The 19145-nt window shown below is 44.3% G+C and overlaps 1 protein-coding gene across 2 annotated transcripts in view; it reads right to left on the reverse strand.

Moving 5' to 3' along the window:
• LOC110502600 (sodium/calcium exchanger 1) overlaps nucleotides 1-14825 on the reverse strand; it is a 203080-nt gene extending 188255 nt beyond the window's left edge. The window contains exons 1-2 of one of the 2 annotated variants that reach the window (XM_021580769.2): nucleotides 14275-14825; nucleotides 9987-11854 (exon numbers count right to left, since the gene is read on the reverse strand). In XM_021580769.2, coding sequence (XP_021436444.1) covers nucleotides 9987-11818 — 1832 coding nt within the window. In that variant the 5' untranslated portion in view covers nucleotides 11819-11854; nucleotides 14275-14825. The remainder of the gene's footprint in view (nucleotides 1-9986; nucleotides 11855-14274) is intronic. The other variant, XM_021580767.2, reaches the window with a different exon arrangement.
• Nucleotides 14826-19145: the final 4320 nt, after the last annotated feature.

The raw sequence follows: 19145 nt of genomic DNA on the forward strand, positions 1-19145 counted from the left end.
GTGCTCATTCATTTATTCACTACCTCTCTCGCTCTCTTTTGTTCCTTAGTTATCTTTCTCTCAGTTTCTCTCTCTTTCACGCTCTTCCCCTTTGACAGAGTGAGTCATCTGCAGGTAGGTGATTCACTATGAGGCGGCCCTCTTAACAAGGGGTTTACAGATCAGGTGAGCTGAACCTTCACAGCTACAGTAAATGGCACTTTTCCGGATATTAAATACATAAAATTAGCCTAATTAGTTAACCAGCTCTTTGGTGTGTTTGGGAGAGAGTGAACATTCGCCGTAGCTGAAGAGAGAGAACACTGTAAGTGACTCATCTGGGATTCTAGGTGATTCTCCCTGATGTTTGGCCAGATTGAAAACGCCACCATTCTAATCCTGTTTGGGAAATCCTGTCACAGTAGGCCAGAGGCCAGGGACTGGGACCAAATCCCTTAGGACGGCATTGACATGAAGCACATCTAGAATTTATCAGTTGAAGCTAGGGGTAATACATTCATAACCCCATCATAATTCATCCCCGTAATACCATGTCACCTCCATAACACTACAGGTATGACCGGTTACGGACCTGACTGAATTCGAAAGCCCCCGCCCCTCCATGTGACTCAGTGAGATAAAATATGACTGGCAGGAAAGGTCAGATAGGAAGCGCCGGTTATTTCCATGATGCCTTGCAATCCAGGTCGCTGAGTGAACCGGACACAGACGGTCTGAGATGAAGGTGTCACGGAGCTGAGCCACAGGATACTGAGCAGAGTACTAGAAGAGATATACAGAGGTTAGAAGCAGGAGGAGATATCAGTGGTTGATGTATCAGGGGAACTCAGGAGAATATCAGCTAGAGATATCAGGTTGGGATATCCCTTAAGCCTGCAGCGAGGCTCCAGGTTTCAAACATAATCAAGTGTGTGTGTGTGTGTGTGTGTGTGTGTGTGTGTGTGTGTGTGTGTGTGTGTGTGTGTGTGTGTGTGTGTGTGTGTGTGTGTGAACAACACCTATACTGTAACAGCCCATTCTACCGCACGGCTGATGCCAGGCTCAAATAGATGCTCGGAGATGTACTGACAACGGGAAGTAAGGGAGTAATGATAGAGATGAAGGGAGTGATAACGAGGGAGAGGGAGAGTACAGAGCAGAATCCTCTTTTGGCTCTAAAACAACTCTCCCATGCCACACAGGATGTCTCAAAGCCTTTTTAGGAACTGCCCTGTTCCAAATTTACCAGAACTATTCCAGATATGTGGTGTATGGAAATAGAGAGGAGCTCATTCTTGCCGGGCAGTGGAGGCCCGGGTGAACGAGAGAAGCCATGTTCTGAGTCTGGAGCTGTGCATTGATCTTGGATCAGTGTTTGTGCTAAGCCCCTGCCCGACATTACGGATTCAAGAGGGCGGACTTTGGCTCTGAAAGCTGCACTCTTATTTCCTCTCTCACGTTCTCTTTCTCTCTCTGTGTCTGAGAAGGTTGAAAATGCAGTCACATAAAAGCCACGCCGGCCCAGCAAAGCGTGAAATGGTTTCAGCTTTACTACAGAGGAAACGCTTGACCACGCACTGCAAAAGCAGTCGCTGCGGTTACCCTGAGCACTCCACGAGTAGAATAATCACCTATGTCGTCGGCTTGTTTTGCATCGGTGGCAGGTGTCTTTACTAGCTGAGGTGAATTCATACATCAAAACACAGACACACACACACACATGCACACGCACACACACACACACAAATTTCAGAATATGCTCTCATAGACAGAACATATTTTTAGAACACACACACATGCATAGTTGCACAGTTGCACAAACACACAGTCACACACACACACAGTTGTACACACACACACACACACAAACATTGGCACACTCTCTAGCACTCTACTCACATTGACTAATGTGGATAAATTGCCTTCCATGGCACTGTCTTCCCAAGAATTAATTTCAAAATAAGAGCATTAGTGGGCTCGTAACCCTTTGTAAAACCTACTTAGCTATGCAGGTGGGGGAATGAAGTGACATTTTTATGAAAGATTATCTGTGTGTCCCCCTCCCTTTTAAAAGCCCTCAATCCAGGTCCCTAAACTCTGGAGAAAGTACAGTACCAATCTAGTTTGGAAATGAGACCTTTGCCAGAGGAGAAGTCTGGTCTACTGAACAAATGATGTACAGACAATATGTATGTGCTTGGGAGAGACCATACTAGACATAGTCCTCATCATACTGTCTCCACGGGGTGAGTTCTACAGTGGGTTAGCGTTCTAAGTGGCTGTTGAATATTGGGGTAGATTTCTGAAATAATATTTTAAATCTATTTTCTCTCTTTCTCAGGAAGTCATGACGTATCCCATCCCAACCCACTGTAAAAAGTGTCACTTCTGAGCCACTGTAGTGCAGATATGTGCACAGGAGAGGAGAGAGAGCAGTGGAGTCAGTTGAGTCAGGATGGAGCCCCTGAGCCCACCATATTAATCCTGTCAGACAAAAAATGTGGTGAAAGCAGGAGAAAATCCAGACATGTTTAAAAGTTTCTCTTCAGAATAAGAGGCCACTAACTGACACTGCAGGGATAATGGTTACATGACAAGTGGATTGAGGTTAGGAAGTTAAGGACTTAAAGACTTTGTAAAAAATTGTTTATGTGTGTGTGTGTGTGTGTGTGTCTGTGTGTGTGTGTGTGTGTGTATATATGATGTTACATGCAAAGTAGATTGAGGTTTGTAAGTGCTCACAGATTGCAGTAAGTGTGTGCATATGTGGTGGCAGTTGATCATAACATGACAACTGGATTGAGATGTGTGTATTTAATTGTGTGTGTGTGTGTGTGTGTGAGGGAGAGAGAGAGAGAGCGAGAGGGAGAAGGGGGAGAGAGTGACAGAGGGAGAGAGAGAGCGAGAGAGAGGAAGAGAGAGATAGGGGGAAATAGAGAGAGATAGAGAGAGAGAGAGAGAGGGGGGAGAAGGGACGGAGAGGGGAGGAGAAGAGAGAGAGTGAGAGAGAGAGAGAGAGAGAGAGAGAGAGAGAGAGAGAGCGAGAGAGAGAGAAAGGGGGGAGAAGGGACGGAGAGGAGAGGAGAAGAGAGAGAGTGAGAGAGAGAGAGGAGAAGAGAGAGAGAGGGAGAGAGAGAGAGAGAGAGACAGAGAGAGAGAGAGAGAAAGGGGGAGAAGGAATGGAGAGGGGAGGAGAAGAGAGAGAGTGAGAGAGAGAGAGAGAGAGAGGAGAAGAGAGAGAGAGAGAGAGAGAGAGAGAGAGAAAGAAGAGAGAGAGAGAGGAGAAGAGAGAGAGAGAGAGAGAGAGAGAGAAAGGGGGAGGAGGGACGGAGAGGGGAGGACAAGAGAGAGAGTGAGAGAGAGAGAGAGAGAGGAGAAGAGAGAGAGGGATAGAGAGAGAGAGAGAGAGAGAGAGAGAGAAAGGGGGAGAAGGAACGGAGAGGTGAGGAGAAGAGAGAGAGAGAGAGAGAGAGAGAGAGAGAGAAAGAGGAGAAGAGAGAGAGAGGGAGAGAGAAAGAAGAGAGAGGGAGAGCGAGAGAGAGAGGAGAAAAGAGAGAGAGAGAGAAAGAAGAGAGAGAGAGGAGAAGAGAGAGAGAGGGAGAGAGAAAGAAGAGAGAGAAAGAAGAGAGAGAAAGAAGAGAGAGAAGTGCAGATGAGATAAAGAGAGAATATGTGCATGCCTGGTTGTGTGTGTGGCCATTGCATCCATCATGTCATCAGAGTAACTGTGACTGTGCTGTGTCAGCAGTCTAAGTTGGGAGCAGTGGAAAAGAAGACTCCAAGTTATTCTAATCTGTCCACTGTCAGCTCAGTGAAAAACATCCTAAACAGCACTTTCTAAAGCCACTAATCCACTACAAAGACTCTCCTGATATCCATGCCAATTGCTTTGTTTCAGCTTTCATCCTCACTCCCAGTCCACTCACTAATGCAATATATTTCTCAATTACTCTCTTACTCTGTCTCTCTCTGTTTCTTTCTATCTCTCTTTTCTCTTTCTGTCTCTCCCTCCATCACCCCTTTTCCATGTTCTCTCTCTCTCCCTCCAGCTCTCCCTCAGGCCCTCTCTCTGTCCTCTCCTACTGGTTCCCCAGTTCCTGTGTCTCATATACCTGGAGCCTGTAGATGCCCTCCTCTTCTCCTCCATCACATCTGTTGCTTAGCGATGACCTTTCTGTGCAGGCAGCCGGTTTGGGCTCATTTGTCAAACGACTCACCCTCTTCATATTCCTCTCTCTCTCCACTGACCTGGCTGTGCTGCCACACTGCACCAGCACAAAACCGGGACAAAATGACAACGCAAAAAAAAAAAAAACTCTGTCCGAGTTCCCTGAGTATGGATGAAACGTGGTGGAGGTGGAGAGAGTAGAGACAAGAGGTTGACATTTAGGTTAGGGAAGCAGAAATTAACATCTTTTTGGGATAAGTCACTGACATTCTGTGTTCCATGTCTGTTTTTACCCATAACTCATCTATGGCATTGTTGTGACGTGAACTGGGGCAAATGTCAGTGGCAGCAGTAGCTCTAGCCGGGTGAGATCAGTGTGAGAAGGTTATTTCACACCTTGAGCAGCCATGTTGATTATGCGAACAGTCCAGGGACACCACAAAGCCATGACATCATGATGTCAGTCCCCTGAATACACAGTCACACTCCTGAATGTAGAGGTATACTGTACACAGGATATGAACACATAGAAAGATAGGAATACTTATAACATAGACAAAGATTGTACATGTATTTATTTACTCAGACACAAACACACACCTCTAGCAGTGGCTTCCATGGGTGTGAAGGGCATGTGTTCTCCGGTTACTGAGCACATAGTAATAGCACTACTTTGGCAGCAGTTATGTCCACCTGTTACTCCTCTTACAGCCCTGGGAGGAAGACCGTTATAAAAGATTCACATCTAAACGTCAACAAGCACACTGGCCATTCCAGCCAGCAAATGACTGCATAAAACACAGGCCTTTATCTCCCACCCCTGAAGGGCGTGAACTCCTCACATAGCTGGTGTCGACTTCACACAGTGTCATAGATACCATGGCCAAAGTCATAGAATCTAAACAGGCTAAACCTACAGGCCTGGGACCAGAGACAATTCACGTAGAGAATGGAGACCAAAACCGATGAACAGATCCAAGATCAGCTCTTCTGTATCATGTCCACACAAAGTCACAACTTTCAGTTCTAAAAGTTTTGAGGATATAGTTCCTTATAACACGACAGGGTAATCCATAAGAACATGTCTATCTAATGGAGCTACACTAGCCATGTCATCTGTGAACCAAACCACAGAACAGCACTAGTGACTGGTGTCACCATTGCCACCGTCATGCCCCTAAAACAGACAGAAAGAAAATCTCCCAAATGGCTGTCTGTTGATTATACATGCTAATGAAATGAATCTGTATTCCTGTACAACAGGCCTGTCAGAGAGGAGAGACTGCGACACGGACCTCACAAAAGCCTCATTACCGACTTATGACTAAACTCTAGAGGGACGGCGGCTTGGATGTGACAGTCACTCACACGGGAGGGATCAATGGAGGATGCGGAGTGTCATGGTGTGGTGGGGCCAATGAATAGCATAGCAAGAGGCTATGGCAGCTTGCACTAATTGAAATTCCTCTGTTAATAAGGATCTCTATCCAGCTCCTCATACTGTCAGCCTGAAATTCAAAGACTGAAAACGGCAGTGCATAAATGTGCTTTGCTATACCACAATGCAACTGTACATTTTAAATGTCTCTCTTTTGTCTTGCTATTTCTGTCCAGCCTCACATTAGTTGTTCTATCCTTCCTACAGAGGACAAAAGCAGAGTGCTGAAAACACCATAATTTGCCCAATCTTCCACTCTCCAGTCATTTCCCCAACCTGCACTCCGGTCAAACAAACAGCAATCACAGCCACTGCGCTAGCCCATGTCTCCAAGCAGGGCTACTCAGGCCCTCACATTCAATTCTGAAGAAAAATGACACTTTGCTTTCTGATGGGAAGAAAAGCCCTAGTGAAAGAGAAGAGGGCTAAAACTTCTCTCCTGGCTTGACTGTGACACAAAGGAAGGAGGGAGTCTGCAGCTGAATTAGGGTAGAGGCAGCCCCCGGGCACTCTAATTTAGATCATCCACTTTGTAATTCATTTTTCCGGAGTAAAAATGTCCTCTCCCCTTCTGGGATCTATATTTTCAAGGGCCTGTTGGGAGGCATTTAACGCATGTGCTTCCAGCTCTCTGGCGGTAGGAGGTTTAGCCTGCATGTAATCTGAAAATGAAACTGTGAACGGACTCCTACCCACTCAGAGGTTAACTTTACTTAGGTCAGAATATTGCTAGAATAAAATTTATGAAATATACTTTGGCAAGATATTGAAGAAAACGTTTCTATGTTGGTATCAATTTGGTGGAAATGAAGCCAATGAGGTAGACTGAGACTATGTCTATGACCACAAGGCTTTACAGAGGGTGGTACGCTCAGCCGAACGTACCATTGGGTGCTCACTGCCTGCCCTCAAGGACACCTACAACACCAGGTGTCACAGGAAGGCCAAGAAGACCATCAAGGACCCCGGCCTGTTCTCCCCGCTTCCATCAATCCGACGCGGGCAGTATAGGAGCATCATGGCAAAAACTGTCAGACTGGCCAATAGCTTCTACCCCCAGACCATCAGGCTGCTGAATAGCCACCACTAGGCAGCTACCTGCACCCCCTGTCCCCTCCCACTATGGACATTTGTCATTGTTACAGCTGTAAATATGTATTATTATATTTATTATTGTTTCATTAACTTCTCATTTCTCCCCCTGCTGATCCTTATGGACATTCCCTCTGGGACATTAACTTCTCACTTCACCCCCTGCTGCTCCTTACGGACATTCCCTCTGGGACATTAACTTCTCACTTCTCCCCCTGCTGCTCCTTTATGGAATTCCCTCTGGGACATTAACTTCTCATTTCACCCCCTGCTGCTCCTTATGGACATTCCCTCTGGGACATTAACTTCTCACTTCACCCCCTGCTGCTCCTTTATGGAATTCCCTCTGGGACATTAACTTCTCACTTCTCCCCCTGCTGCTCCTTATGGACATTCCCTCTGGGACATTAACTTCTCACTTCTCCCCCTGCTGCTCCTTATGGACATTCCCTCTGGGACATTCACTTCTCACTTCTCCCCCTGCTGCACCTTATGGACATTCCCTCTGGGACATTAACTTCTCACTTCTCCCCCTGCTGCTCCTTATGGACATTCCCTCTGGGACATTCACTTCTCACTTCTCCCCCTGCTGCTCCTTATGGACATTCCCTCTGGGACATTAACTTCTCACTTCACCCCCTGCTGCTCCTTTATGGAATTCCCTCTGGGACATTAACTTCTCATTTCTCCCCCTGCTGCTCCTTATGGACATTCCCTCTGGGACATTAACTTCTCACTTCTCCCCCTGCTGCTCCCTTATGGACATTCCCTCTGGGACATTAACTTCTCACTTCACCCCCTGCTGCTCCTTTATGGAATTCCCTCTGGGACATAAACTTCTCACTTCTCCCCCTGCTGCTTCTTTATGGACATTCCCTCTGGGACATTAACTTCTCATTTCTCCCCCTGCTGCTCCCTTATGGACATTCCCTCTGGGACATTAACTTCTAATTTCTCCCCCTGCTGCTCCTTATGGACATTCCCTCTGGGACATTAACTTCTCATTTCTCCCCCTGCTGCTCCCTTATGGACATTCCCTCTGGGACATTAACTTCTCATTTCTCCCCCTGCTGCTCCTTATGGACATTCCCTCTGGGACATTAACTTCTCACTTTTTCCCCTGCTGCTCCCTTATGGACATTCCCTCTGGGACATTAACTTCTCACTTCTCCCCCTGCTGCTCCCTTATGGACATTCCCTCTGGGATATTAACTTCTCACTTCTCCCCCTGCTGCTTCTTATGGACATTCCCTCTGGGACATTAACTTCTCACTTCTCCCCCTGCTGCTCTCCTTATGGACATTCCCTCTGGGACATTAACTTCTCACTTCTCCCCCTGCTGCTCCTTATGGACATTCCCTCTGGGACATTAACTTCTCATTTCTCCCCCTGCTGCTCCCCTTATGGACATTCCCTCTGGGACATTAACTTCTCACTTCTCCCCCTGCTGCTCTCCTTATGGACATTCCCTCTGGGACATTAACTTCTCACTTCTGCCCCTGCTGCTCTCCTTATGGACATTCCCTCTGGGACATTAACTTCTCATTTCTCCCCCTGCTGCTCCCCTTATGGACATTCCCTCTGGGACATTAACTTCTCACTTCTCCCCCTGCTGCTCCCCTTATGGACATTCCCTCTGGGACATTAACTTCTCACTTCTCCCCCTGCTGCTCCTTATGGACATTCCCTCTGGGACATTAACTTCTCAATTCTCCCCCTGCTGCTCCTTATGGACATTCCCTCTGGGACATTAACTTCTCAATTCTCCCCCTGCTGCTCTCCTTATGGACATTCCCTCTGGGACATTAACTTCTCAATTCTCCCCCTGCTGCTCCTTATGGACATTCCCTCTGGGACATTAACTTCTCATTTCTCCCCCTGCTGCTCCCTTATGGACATTCCCTCTGGGACATTAACTTCTCTTTTTGACCTGCACTGTAAGAGCTCGGAGCATAATAATTTCACTGTACTCTGCAATTACATCTGTGACCCTGTGCATGTGACTAATAAACTCATCTAATCTAATGGTATATTATATTGCCATATTAAATCAAATTACACCTTGCAAGGAAAAATACAACAGTCAGCTAACACCATTCCATTCCAGGCCGAAAACGCGAATGAATTCAAAATCCAGTTCCACCATTCATTCCACTCCTTTCCCAGAGATGTGGTTAGACTGTAGTCTACAGGGTCCTACAGGTTCCTATAGGATGGAGTAGAAGGTCTGCCTTACAGAACCGCCGGCCCCTCGCCTCTGACACGCCATCATTTCATTTAGACAAGTGTTATTAAAATCCACTTAGCAGTGCCGTGAGAGCTACACTATGGAAACTATGCAATGGGCCTTGGAAAGTTGAACCTAAACATCTGTTTTGAATCTGTTTAAAAATGAGCCCTTTTCATTAATCTGTCTCACTCGTCCCCTGCATGTCAAAGAGGGTGAGTATGGGGACAGAGGGAGAGACGAAGGGATAGAGGGGAATAGAGAGAGAGACAAGTAGCTCTTGTCCTTTAAAAAAGAAATTAACATGCCAAACCTTAATGTATAGAAATATGAAATGCTCTTTTCCAGAACAGTATTGAGCCAGGCCTGATCATTAACCCAGAATGTCAAGTCAGTCATTTATATTCAGATTGTCTACTAAGCAATCAATTCAATACACATCAGCAATAGTCAGGCTTAAAGAGTTCAGGCTAGTCATGCCACTGAAATGAATGAGTAGCGATCAAACATGGATAAATCGGAGTGAGATCGAAACGCAGTTGCTGCAGAAATCACACATTCGATAAATACATCAATAAGTAAATGAGTGAATGAATGAATGAATGGCAGAATGAATGAATGACATAATGAATGAATGACAGAATGAATGAATGAATGAATGAAGAAGCAAAGAAAGAGGAGAGCGGAAACTAAGAGAGTTGACGACGTCTCCTAATGGCACAGGAGCAGTCCACTGCACCACGACCACAACATGACACAAACACACTCACCATCCACCACATCATCCTCATCAAGACATGCATTCACAGACAAACAAAACCCAGCATCAGCATAGACTACACATGCATATCTAAAGATACTGACAATAAACTGCATTGGTGGATACAGATTCATATATTATACTACATATTTCAATAGCCTACTCACTTTCTTTTTTTTGTTGTCTGAAAGTATTCCTTCAAATGTAAATGTCAAAAAAAGCATAATAGAATGCTTATAAGCAGTGTAATGTCAGCCCCACATATAAACTAAATAACTACTTAAAAGAACCTTCACTGTACACAAGTAAAATATGAACTTACAAGATTTCATCGTTCTGGAACTCCAAGACCCCGTGAGTATCTTCAAAGTCCTCTCCACCTCCGCGTGCTGTGCCCTCCACAGTCTTGTAGGGCACCATGACGACCCCACGTGCCCCCGATGTACGCAGCACCTTCACCTCCATGGTACCCACGCTCTCACTCACGTGCGCCACCGGCTCCTCGAACGTGAAGATGCCGGCGTGGTCGTCATCAAAGATGGTCACGGTTGCCGTGGCGGGCAGACCAAGACAGGCCACCGCCTCCACGTGATTGGTCTCTGGGTTCTCTACCTCCTCCCCCTCTGCCAGCAGCACTTTGACGTTGCTCAGATGGATCAGGAAGTTCTCGTCCTCCTCAAAGATGTCATCATCGATAATACCCACACGGATCTCTTTCTGGGTCTCTCCGGGCTTGAACACCACCACCCCTTCGGTAAATTCGTAGTCCGAGCCCGCGTTGGCTGATCCATCCTCCGTACGGAATTCCACCGACACAGTCTTGGTCAGGTCGCCACCTCGGCGTAGCACGTTCACTGCCACTGTGCCGCAGTTCTCCAGGCACTGGTAGGAGCCGGGGTCAAAATAGATCTTGGAGACGGGGTCGTTATCAGCCACATCAGAGCGGACCTCGTGCAGGCTGATGGCCTTGCGGGCCTGGTCGGCTGCATGCTTCTTCAGGATGTTCCCAGCGCCGGTCATGAGCCTGGTGGCCTGGCAGCGGTAGAAGGCCCTGCTCTTCTGCTGCGAACTCAATACCTGGTAGTTGGCCAGTTCAATCAGCTGCTCCACCTCCTTATCTGGGTGCTTCTGCTTCAGCTCCTTGAGGATCTTGGCCATGTCGCGCCGGGTCTCCTCCTCATCCAGGTCCTTCACGTTCAGGTCCAGCCCCAGAGGCCCGTCCAGGAAGTCCGCCGCGTGAGAGTTGAGCATCTTCCCATCCATCTCGATGTCGACTTTGGACGGGAGCGGGCGGTCGCCCTCGGTCTCAATGATCATGCCCCGCTGCTTGCCGGTACGGTAGCGCTTGTAGACGTACTTGTAGAAGAGCAGGCGGCGGTCAGCGACCCAGGCGAACAACACGCAGATGGGGAAGAAGAAGAGGGTGAGCAGGCCCTCCCATACCTGCACTATGCCAGGAGAGATGACAGCCAGGATCAGGTAGAGCCATATGTAGGCGAAGATGCTCCAGGTGGCTGTGACGAAGAAGACGCGCAGGTGTTTGACCTTACGGACCTCCCCGTCGGGCACCACCCACACACAGATGCCGATGATGACAAACATGTTGAAGGCGGCGCTGCCCACGATAGTGCTGGGGCCCAAGGCTCCCGCATCAAAACCGTGTCCACAAACCTCAATGACGGACAGTAGGATCTCAGGGGCACTCGAACCCAGGGCCATGAGCGTGAGGTTGGACACTGTCTCGTTCCAGATCCGCACGGTAGTGGTGGTGGTCTCTCCGTTGGGTCTCTTAATAGTGATCTCTTTCTCCTGAGAGGTGATGACCTCGATGGACGCCATGAAACGGTCAGCGATGATGGACACTCCGAGGAACATGTACACCAGGGCCACGAAGTAGACTGTAGCCCGTGCCACTTTGTCCCCGAATGAGGGATTCTGAGGTTCCCAGACAGGCAGAATCACCCCTTTTTCGCATGCTGTGCCTGCTGTAGTGCACACAGTAATGTTGCTGCTGGCAGTAGGGGACACGAACTGATCCAAGTCCACATCCGAGGACATAGCCGTCACATGTTGGAATTTGAGGAACAGGATCGCTACGACAAACACGAACCGAAGGCCAAGGGAGAAAATGGGGGAGATCTGAAAGTGTCCCATGATTCTGGAGTGGTTCACTTCCTCTGCTTCCTAAACCTGCAGAGAGGGAGGAAATGAAGGGGTTGGAATGACTGGAAATGTAACACAATTTGCTCTCATTGTAATAATAGTGTTAAAACAATGTAGTAATTCACGTCAAAGATATAATATAACCATAGTATACATTTCATATCAATTGCATATTGGTGGATAATTCCCCTGGTGAGTAGCTGTGATGCCTATAAGAGAACCAACCATATAGGGTCTGCCTCTTGGTTGGAGGGAAGGGAGGAAGCAGCAGATTCATTTTTATTGATTCTCTGCAGGGATGAGGACATTTCACATATTTCATATGCTTTGTAGGGAACATTATGCAGATATGTCACATGCATTGCAGGTTATGGTCGATTGATTGCATCCAGAATATTTTACAAGGCTCTATAACAGGGATGGGCAACTTTCATGGGGGTGGAGGCCACAAAAACATCTGAACTCATCATGAGGGGCTGGCTTGTGGGTCTGCGTATACACATCCATACCAACATACGCAGTCAGAGTCAGACTTCGACTTTTTGGGGCCCTAAGTGGGCATTTTGGGCGTCCCCCACCTTGCGAGCAAAACATTCTAGTGGCCGCCCTCTTAACAGCTTAGAGAAAAAAAAATATGTTTGCGTTAATTTCCTGCAAATCTACACATTTTGCCATGGGGTGTATAAATGTTGCTGTTTTAAAGCACATTTGCTGCAATTCTACACATTTTGCCATGGGGCAGAGATTTTTAGGGGTGTTTTACAGCTAATTTCCTATAATTCTTCACATTTTACCATAAGGTGGAGAGAAATGTTTGCCGTATTTAATTTGATATCTGAGTGAGATTGACTAACAAAATCAATGGGGGCCCCAGGTGGGTAATTCGACCATGATTACTACAAGTTTAAATAGCTGGACTAATTTATTAATACATTTAAAAAAATAGCTGCCATGGGCTAATTGAGTGACAAGAAAAACTGCTGATGCACAAACAAATTTCGAAATTGCATCTTGTCTATTATTCTATCCTAACTAACTCTCAACAGTAAATTGAGACCCCGACTGAGTTCCTAAAAAAACTCAGCCTCTAGTTGCCCATCCCTGCTCTATAATGACCGGTTCCCCGACCTTTGAAATAAGAGGGGAGATAGAAGATCTTGAGTGTGCATTGCCTGCTAAATACGATGAGCCTCCGCGGGTAAGGGAAGCATCCAGTGAAGCGGGAGTGATGCGACACTACTCACCGGGCTGGACAACTCAGCATCAATGTAGTCAGAAAAGAAGTAGACACGCAAAGATCTAGGCAAGATTATAATAGACTGATGAAGACCCAAGGGTCGAAACGTTGTTATGAGTAAAATTTCCCAGGAGAATGAGCAGCAATGTGCGGCGTTTTCTTTTCTGTTTTCCAAGATTATGATAGACTACTTTACCATATAATTTAAATTTAAGCCATTTTTTCCATAGGCATATTTTCACAATGATGAATTATTGTTTTACATAGCTCTATATTAAAATGAACTTGAATAAGAAATTAATAAAACAGTAGGCTAAATATGATAACTAATCATTTAGGTCTAGTTTATCAATCTGTTGAGCATATATAATAAATAAATTATGGAGGGATGGTCACGCCGTGTATAGCCTACAATTTTGTGCCGCCTTCAGTGCATCTTTACCGGGTTGAACGCTTACGATTCCTGTCAGATTTACAATAGAAAGGCTACTTGTAAAATGGACGGTTGTGTGATTTCTATTGTTTTACATATTACCATCAATTTATTACATTTGATATATTAATGACTAGACCTACAGAAAATTCAATAGAAAACACAAATTTCCTAATCCACAGATTGAATCCGCATTTAAGAAATCCCCATCACCACAATGCAACCGCACAACCTGCACAATTAACCAGCATAAGACTACGTGAATGCATTTTGCGCAATGGAGTAGCGCAAATGGGTTCTTATCTACCTTATGTAGCCAACTATTGCCGACACGAATCAATATATGCGGGTTTGGGCTATGTGAAGGCACGTTGTACACAACTTTCACTTCCATATCGGTATCTGGAAACATGGCAATGCTGTTTAGCGCAAACGACCACGTCTTCTTGTGGCAGGCATGAGAGCAAGGAAGCCCAAGAAGGAATACCAATACCTACAAATTGAGGTATATATAGTCTCAATAGAAGTCTCCATCAATGCTTTGATTTTAGACAGAATAGTCTACTAATCCTAGTAGATCCGTATAAAATAGAATAACCTATGCGGAATGGTATAGGCTAGCCAAGACATGCGGTAACATTCTGTCTTCGAAGTAAGCACTCGGCCGCTCCATCGACTATTGGGTGATCGCCTGGACTAAACTTGCTGTGAGAAGATAGTGCCACACAAATACCCAATATTGATATGTTAATGATAACAATAGCAACATAATCATACCTTTTCTAAGACGCAACGGCAAGATCCACAGGCAGAATAAATCAGCAATAGTAGTTGTTGTAGCCTAGACGTGAAAATGCCAAGAGAGAGCTGCAAGAGCCGTCAGTAGTAAATAGCCTATTACAGCTCACAATCGTCTCGGGTTATATAGGAGATCAAGGCGAGATACCTAGGTGAAGAAAAAACATTTAAAGATTCCCATACACTCGCAGTTTTCCACGACCTGTATGAGATGATCAGATAACTGATGCTTTATCAGAGAATCTGCATATCGGAGGACAAAAAGGTGCACTGAGAGTTCTTCCTCATTCTCCCTCTCTCTCTCTCTCTCTCTCTCTCTCTCTGGCCACAGAGCTCCGCGCACAGACAGACCGAGACCTAGTCCAACCTGAGTTTAGAACTCGGGCTGCTTCGGTGGAGGCGGACAAACTCCCGGGTAGGCTCTTTCCCACAGCTATCCCGCTTTGATACCGTCCTATTCAGATTGCATTTAGAAATAGCGGAGGGAAACGAGACTAGCGATGCGGCCCGCTGCCAACCCGCCTATCAACACCAAGACCCTCCCATTGCGCAACTGTAAATACTTGTTGTAACGTTGTATGCATTGTAATTAGGCCCACATTTCAATAAACATTGTCATTATAATGTAGCCTTCTACAGCATAGGCCCACACGAGTGTCCTTATTTTGGAATAACGTAGGCTACCATAATATATTGATGCTGATCTAATGGATTGCTTTGTGATGTGGTGAGTCTTGTCATGTTGGTAACTCAACTCGCTCTTTTGACCTATTAACAACTGTGAGACCTCAGAGATTTAAATAGCACAGGGCCACTCATAAATGTTTTCGATGGCAAAGTAGTTTGGAATAGGTCTCTTGTCTAAATTTTTATGGTATTTGACCCTCAAAGGTATAGACAAACCTACTTAAAACGGTCACTCAAATTGATGGTTTTGCTGGTGCGTAAAGCGTGCTGTCATAGCTATACATTCGCTGACGCCGTCCAAGCAAACCGGAAACATTCCCAGAACATTATCTAAGGTTCCTAATAAATTCTAGTTATGATTTTATCTAACATTAGGGTGATAACATCCCAAAAACATATCAATTAATGCTTTGGATAACAACATGTATTTTTTCTCATAAAAAAAAAAAGAAATATCCTTGGGATGTTCTCAGAACATTCACCCCAAAGTTCTCATTAGGTTTCCAGGTAATGTAATAAATAACACAATGTACCAGTAATATTTTTATTTCAAAACAAAATTGGTGCTGTTAAAGTTCCAGTAACACAAAAACTCTCCAGACCTATGGATGATTATGGAAAGTTTGAATTTAAACATTTGCCTGATGTTACAAAAACGTTCCCAGAACACATCATGTCTGTTCTTTAAAGCTTCCCAGAATGTTTCATTAGGTTGTGGGAACAATCTGGTGGGAACATTGTATGTTTCCAAAAACACAAGAACTGTCCAGTTGTGCGGATTATTCTACAAAGTTTCCTTTAAGGTGCAAAAAAACATTTACCTGATGTTACAAGAATGTTCCCAGAACACATTTAGTCTGTTCTTTAAAGGCTCCAATAATTATTATTTAGGTTGTGGGAACATTGTGAGGATATGTCAAGAGATAGGTTCCCAAAACACTAAAACTGTCCAGTTGTTTATTTTTATTTTAGTTTTTTTCACCTTTATTTAACCACCTTTAATGAGAACAAGTTCACATTTACAACTGATAAAGCAAAGCAGTGCAAGATAAACCACAACACAACACAACCATGAACACATGGAATAAACAAGCGTACAGTCAATAACATAATAACATTTTTTTAAAGTCCTATATAGAGTGTGTGCAAATTGCATGAGGAGGTAAGGCAATAAATAGGCCATAGTAGCGAAGTAATTACAATTTAGGAGATTAACACTGCAGTGATAGATGAGCAGATGGTGATGTGCAAGTAGAAATACTGGTGTGCAAAAGAGCAGAAAAGTAAATAAAAACAATATGGGGATGAGTTAGGTAGTTTGGGTGGGCTATTTACAGATGGACTATGTACAGCTGCAGCGATCGGTTAGCTGCTCAGATAGCTGATGTTTAAAATTAGTGAGGGAAATATAAGTCTCCAGCTTCAGGGATTTTTGCAATTAATTCCAGTCATTAGCAGCAGAGAACTGGAAGGCGGCCAAATGAGGTGTTGGCTTTGGGGGTGACCAGTGAGATATACCTGCTAGAGCGCGTGCTATGGGTGGGTGTTGTTATCATGACCAGTGAGCTGAGATAAGCCGGAGCTTTACCTAGCATAGACCTGTAGATGACCTGGAGCCAGTATGTCTGGCGACGAATATGTAGCGAGGGCCAGCCGACTAGAGCATACAGGTCGCAGTGGTGGGTGGTATAAGGGGCTTTGGTGACAAAACGGATGGCACTGTGATAGACTGCATCCAGTTTGCTGAGTAGACTATTGGAAGCTATTTTGTAAATGACATCGCCGAAGTTGAGGATCGGTAGGATAGTCCGTTTTTATATGAGATGCTGATATTTAGATAATGTTTGTATCAGGTTGCATAAACATTCATTTTATTTTCAAGAATGTTGACAGAACAGCCTTTCTGAGTTCTTTAAAGGTTCCTAGAACATTTAGTTAGGTTGTGGGAGCAGTGTGGGTACATTACAAGAGATAGATTACCAAAACACAAAATATGCTCAGTTCTGATGACATTCATAAAATGTTTAAGATAGGCTGCACAGGACATTCATATAATGTCATGATGAATTAAAGGATGAATGAATGACATTTATTTAGGGTATGGGTTTGTATTTCACAGTATTTTACTGTAATTACAAGAGATTGGTGCAAGCAGGTTGGCTGCTTGATGAATTGTTTATGCATTACAGCATATTAATGCGTATTTGGTGTTTTATATCACTTGCACTTCAAGAGGTCTTAACAAAGTCTTCCAAACTGGCAGTGGCTACAGGGCAAAACAGACCAAAAGGACAAGGGAAAATTCTCAACCATTTAAGGTTTAAGGCTGTCACTCTAATCTATCCCCTATACATGTTTAATTGATAGGGCACTATAACCACATAGGAGTTAAATTGGTACATTATTCTCACTAAAAGGTTCAACAAATATAGCTATTAACAACAATACCATGCTCCTACTAGTTGTATCCATCGAGGACCACTTTGAAAACAAACATTTTAATTAATACTTTCAAGTGATTTCCTCTGGGTCCACATTGTTCCCTTTGTTGGATATGTCTGTTACCCCAAATCAATTCAATTCAAAAGGTTGTTGGCGCACCAAAGATATGGTACGGTACTGTATTCTGTGGGGTGGAATTACAGTACCATTTGAAATACAACAATTTTCCCACAAAGCACAATCATTTACAGTATGCTGCCGTTAAACGCTTCAGAGTTTTTTACTGTTGATAATACCGAACATTATCGTATACATTACAGCGTCACAGTGTATGAAAAGCAGCATGCGTTTTATTTTGATATAGCTTGGCATCTTCACATTTTCTCCCTTAGGCTGCTACTTCTTTAATTGTTTAAATGTTCTCTCATTCTGTATTTCAGAATATCTCATAATATCTTTCTCTTTCTTAATTGTATTACAGTGGACTAAACACCAAGCTCTGATAGACTAATCAATTAACAGTGACAGAAGAGTCAAGCACCGTAAGTGAACCTTGGGATTGGAAAAGGTGTTGTTATGATGATCATAGTACTGTTTTGATATCCAGGACAATGTACATGTGGCAGTGGGTGCGAATCCAACTTTTCTGGATCTTTCTTTCCCAGCAATAAAGGTCCTGAAGCTTCTGCGCATCTGTTTCTTTACCTTTACGCACACATTTGTGGTCTCCTTCCCTTCATGTTTCTCACTGTCAGTTGTGAATGTTAATTCTTCTAGTTTTACAGGTGAAAAGCCTACCTGTTTATTTTGCCTAGTGTTGCATGCTGTTGAGTTTTGGCAACATGAGTAGTGGTGTTTTTGTCTTACAGTAACTTTGTACTATGCTATTATATTGGGTTCTGTTACGTAGAAAACTGTGATCATGCAGACATTGATTCAGCATTGATCACACGTTATTAAATGAGCACCATTTTGCCAGAGTAGCCTGTTCTCTAGGAGAAGAGCAGAGACTGTGCATAAAGTCGAGAATAAACACATGCGCAGAACGTGATCCGCACATGTGCAGAAGCGTCGGGACCTTTAGCGCTTGGAATAAAAGGTCAGGGACAAGCCAGCCACTCTGTTTACATATTGGTTATATATATTTTGAGATGTGGCCACTGTATACAGTAAATATGTACTGTATTCATACTATGACTCTTCCAGTCCATGAAATGCCCACAGCCCTCATATGACATGCTTGCTAAAATGTTTTATCTAGTTCTTCAATGATAGATGGAACAGACAAGGTTAACTTTAATTCTATACAAGTAAAGAACAACAAAATCCAACTTATTGCGTGAAATGTACACAGGCTCCAAGACGGAAAAAAAGCATTTGGCTCTTGAACACTTAAAGAGATTGTCAGCATTTGTGGTTTTCCTACAAGAGTTACATTTCAAAATAGGAGAAAATTAATATTTAAAGAAAAGCTGGGTTGGAGAGGCCTTTGCTGCCACCTACTGTAGTAACAGCAGAGCCGTAGGCATCCTGATAAATAAGAGTAATACTTTTCAAGAATTTACTTTGCTTTAAAATCAAAGGAAATTTGTATTAAAACAGAAACAATTTCTCTCTGCCCCAAGGCAAAAATGTGTATAACTGCAGAAAACTTTATTTAAAACTGCATTTTCACTAGACCACATAGCACACGTTTTACTTAATTTTTTATCTCTGTTGTC

Source organism: Oncorhynchus mykiss, chromosome 23, assembly GCF_013265735.2.
Source record: "Oncorhynchus mykiss isolate Arlee chromosome 23, USDA_OmykA_1.1, whole genome shotgun sequence".
In the NCBI taxonomy this organism is placed as follows: Eukaryota; Metazoa; Chordata; class Actinopteri; order Salmoniformes; family Salmonidae; genus Oncorhynchus; species Oncorhynchus mykiss.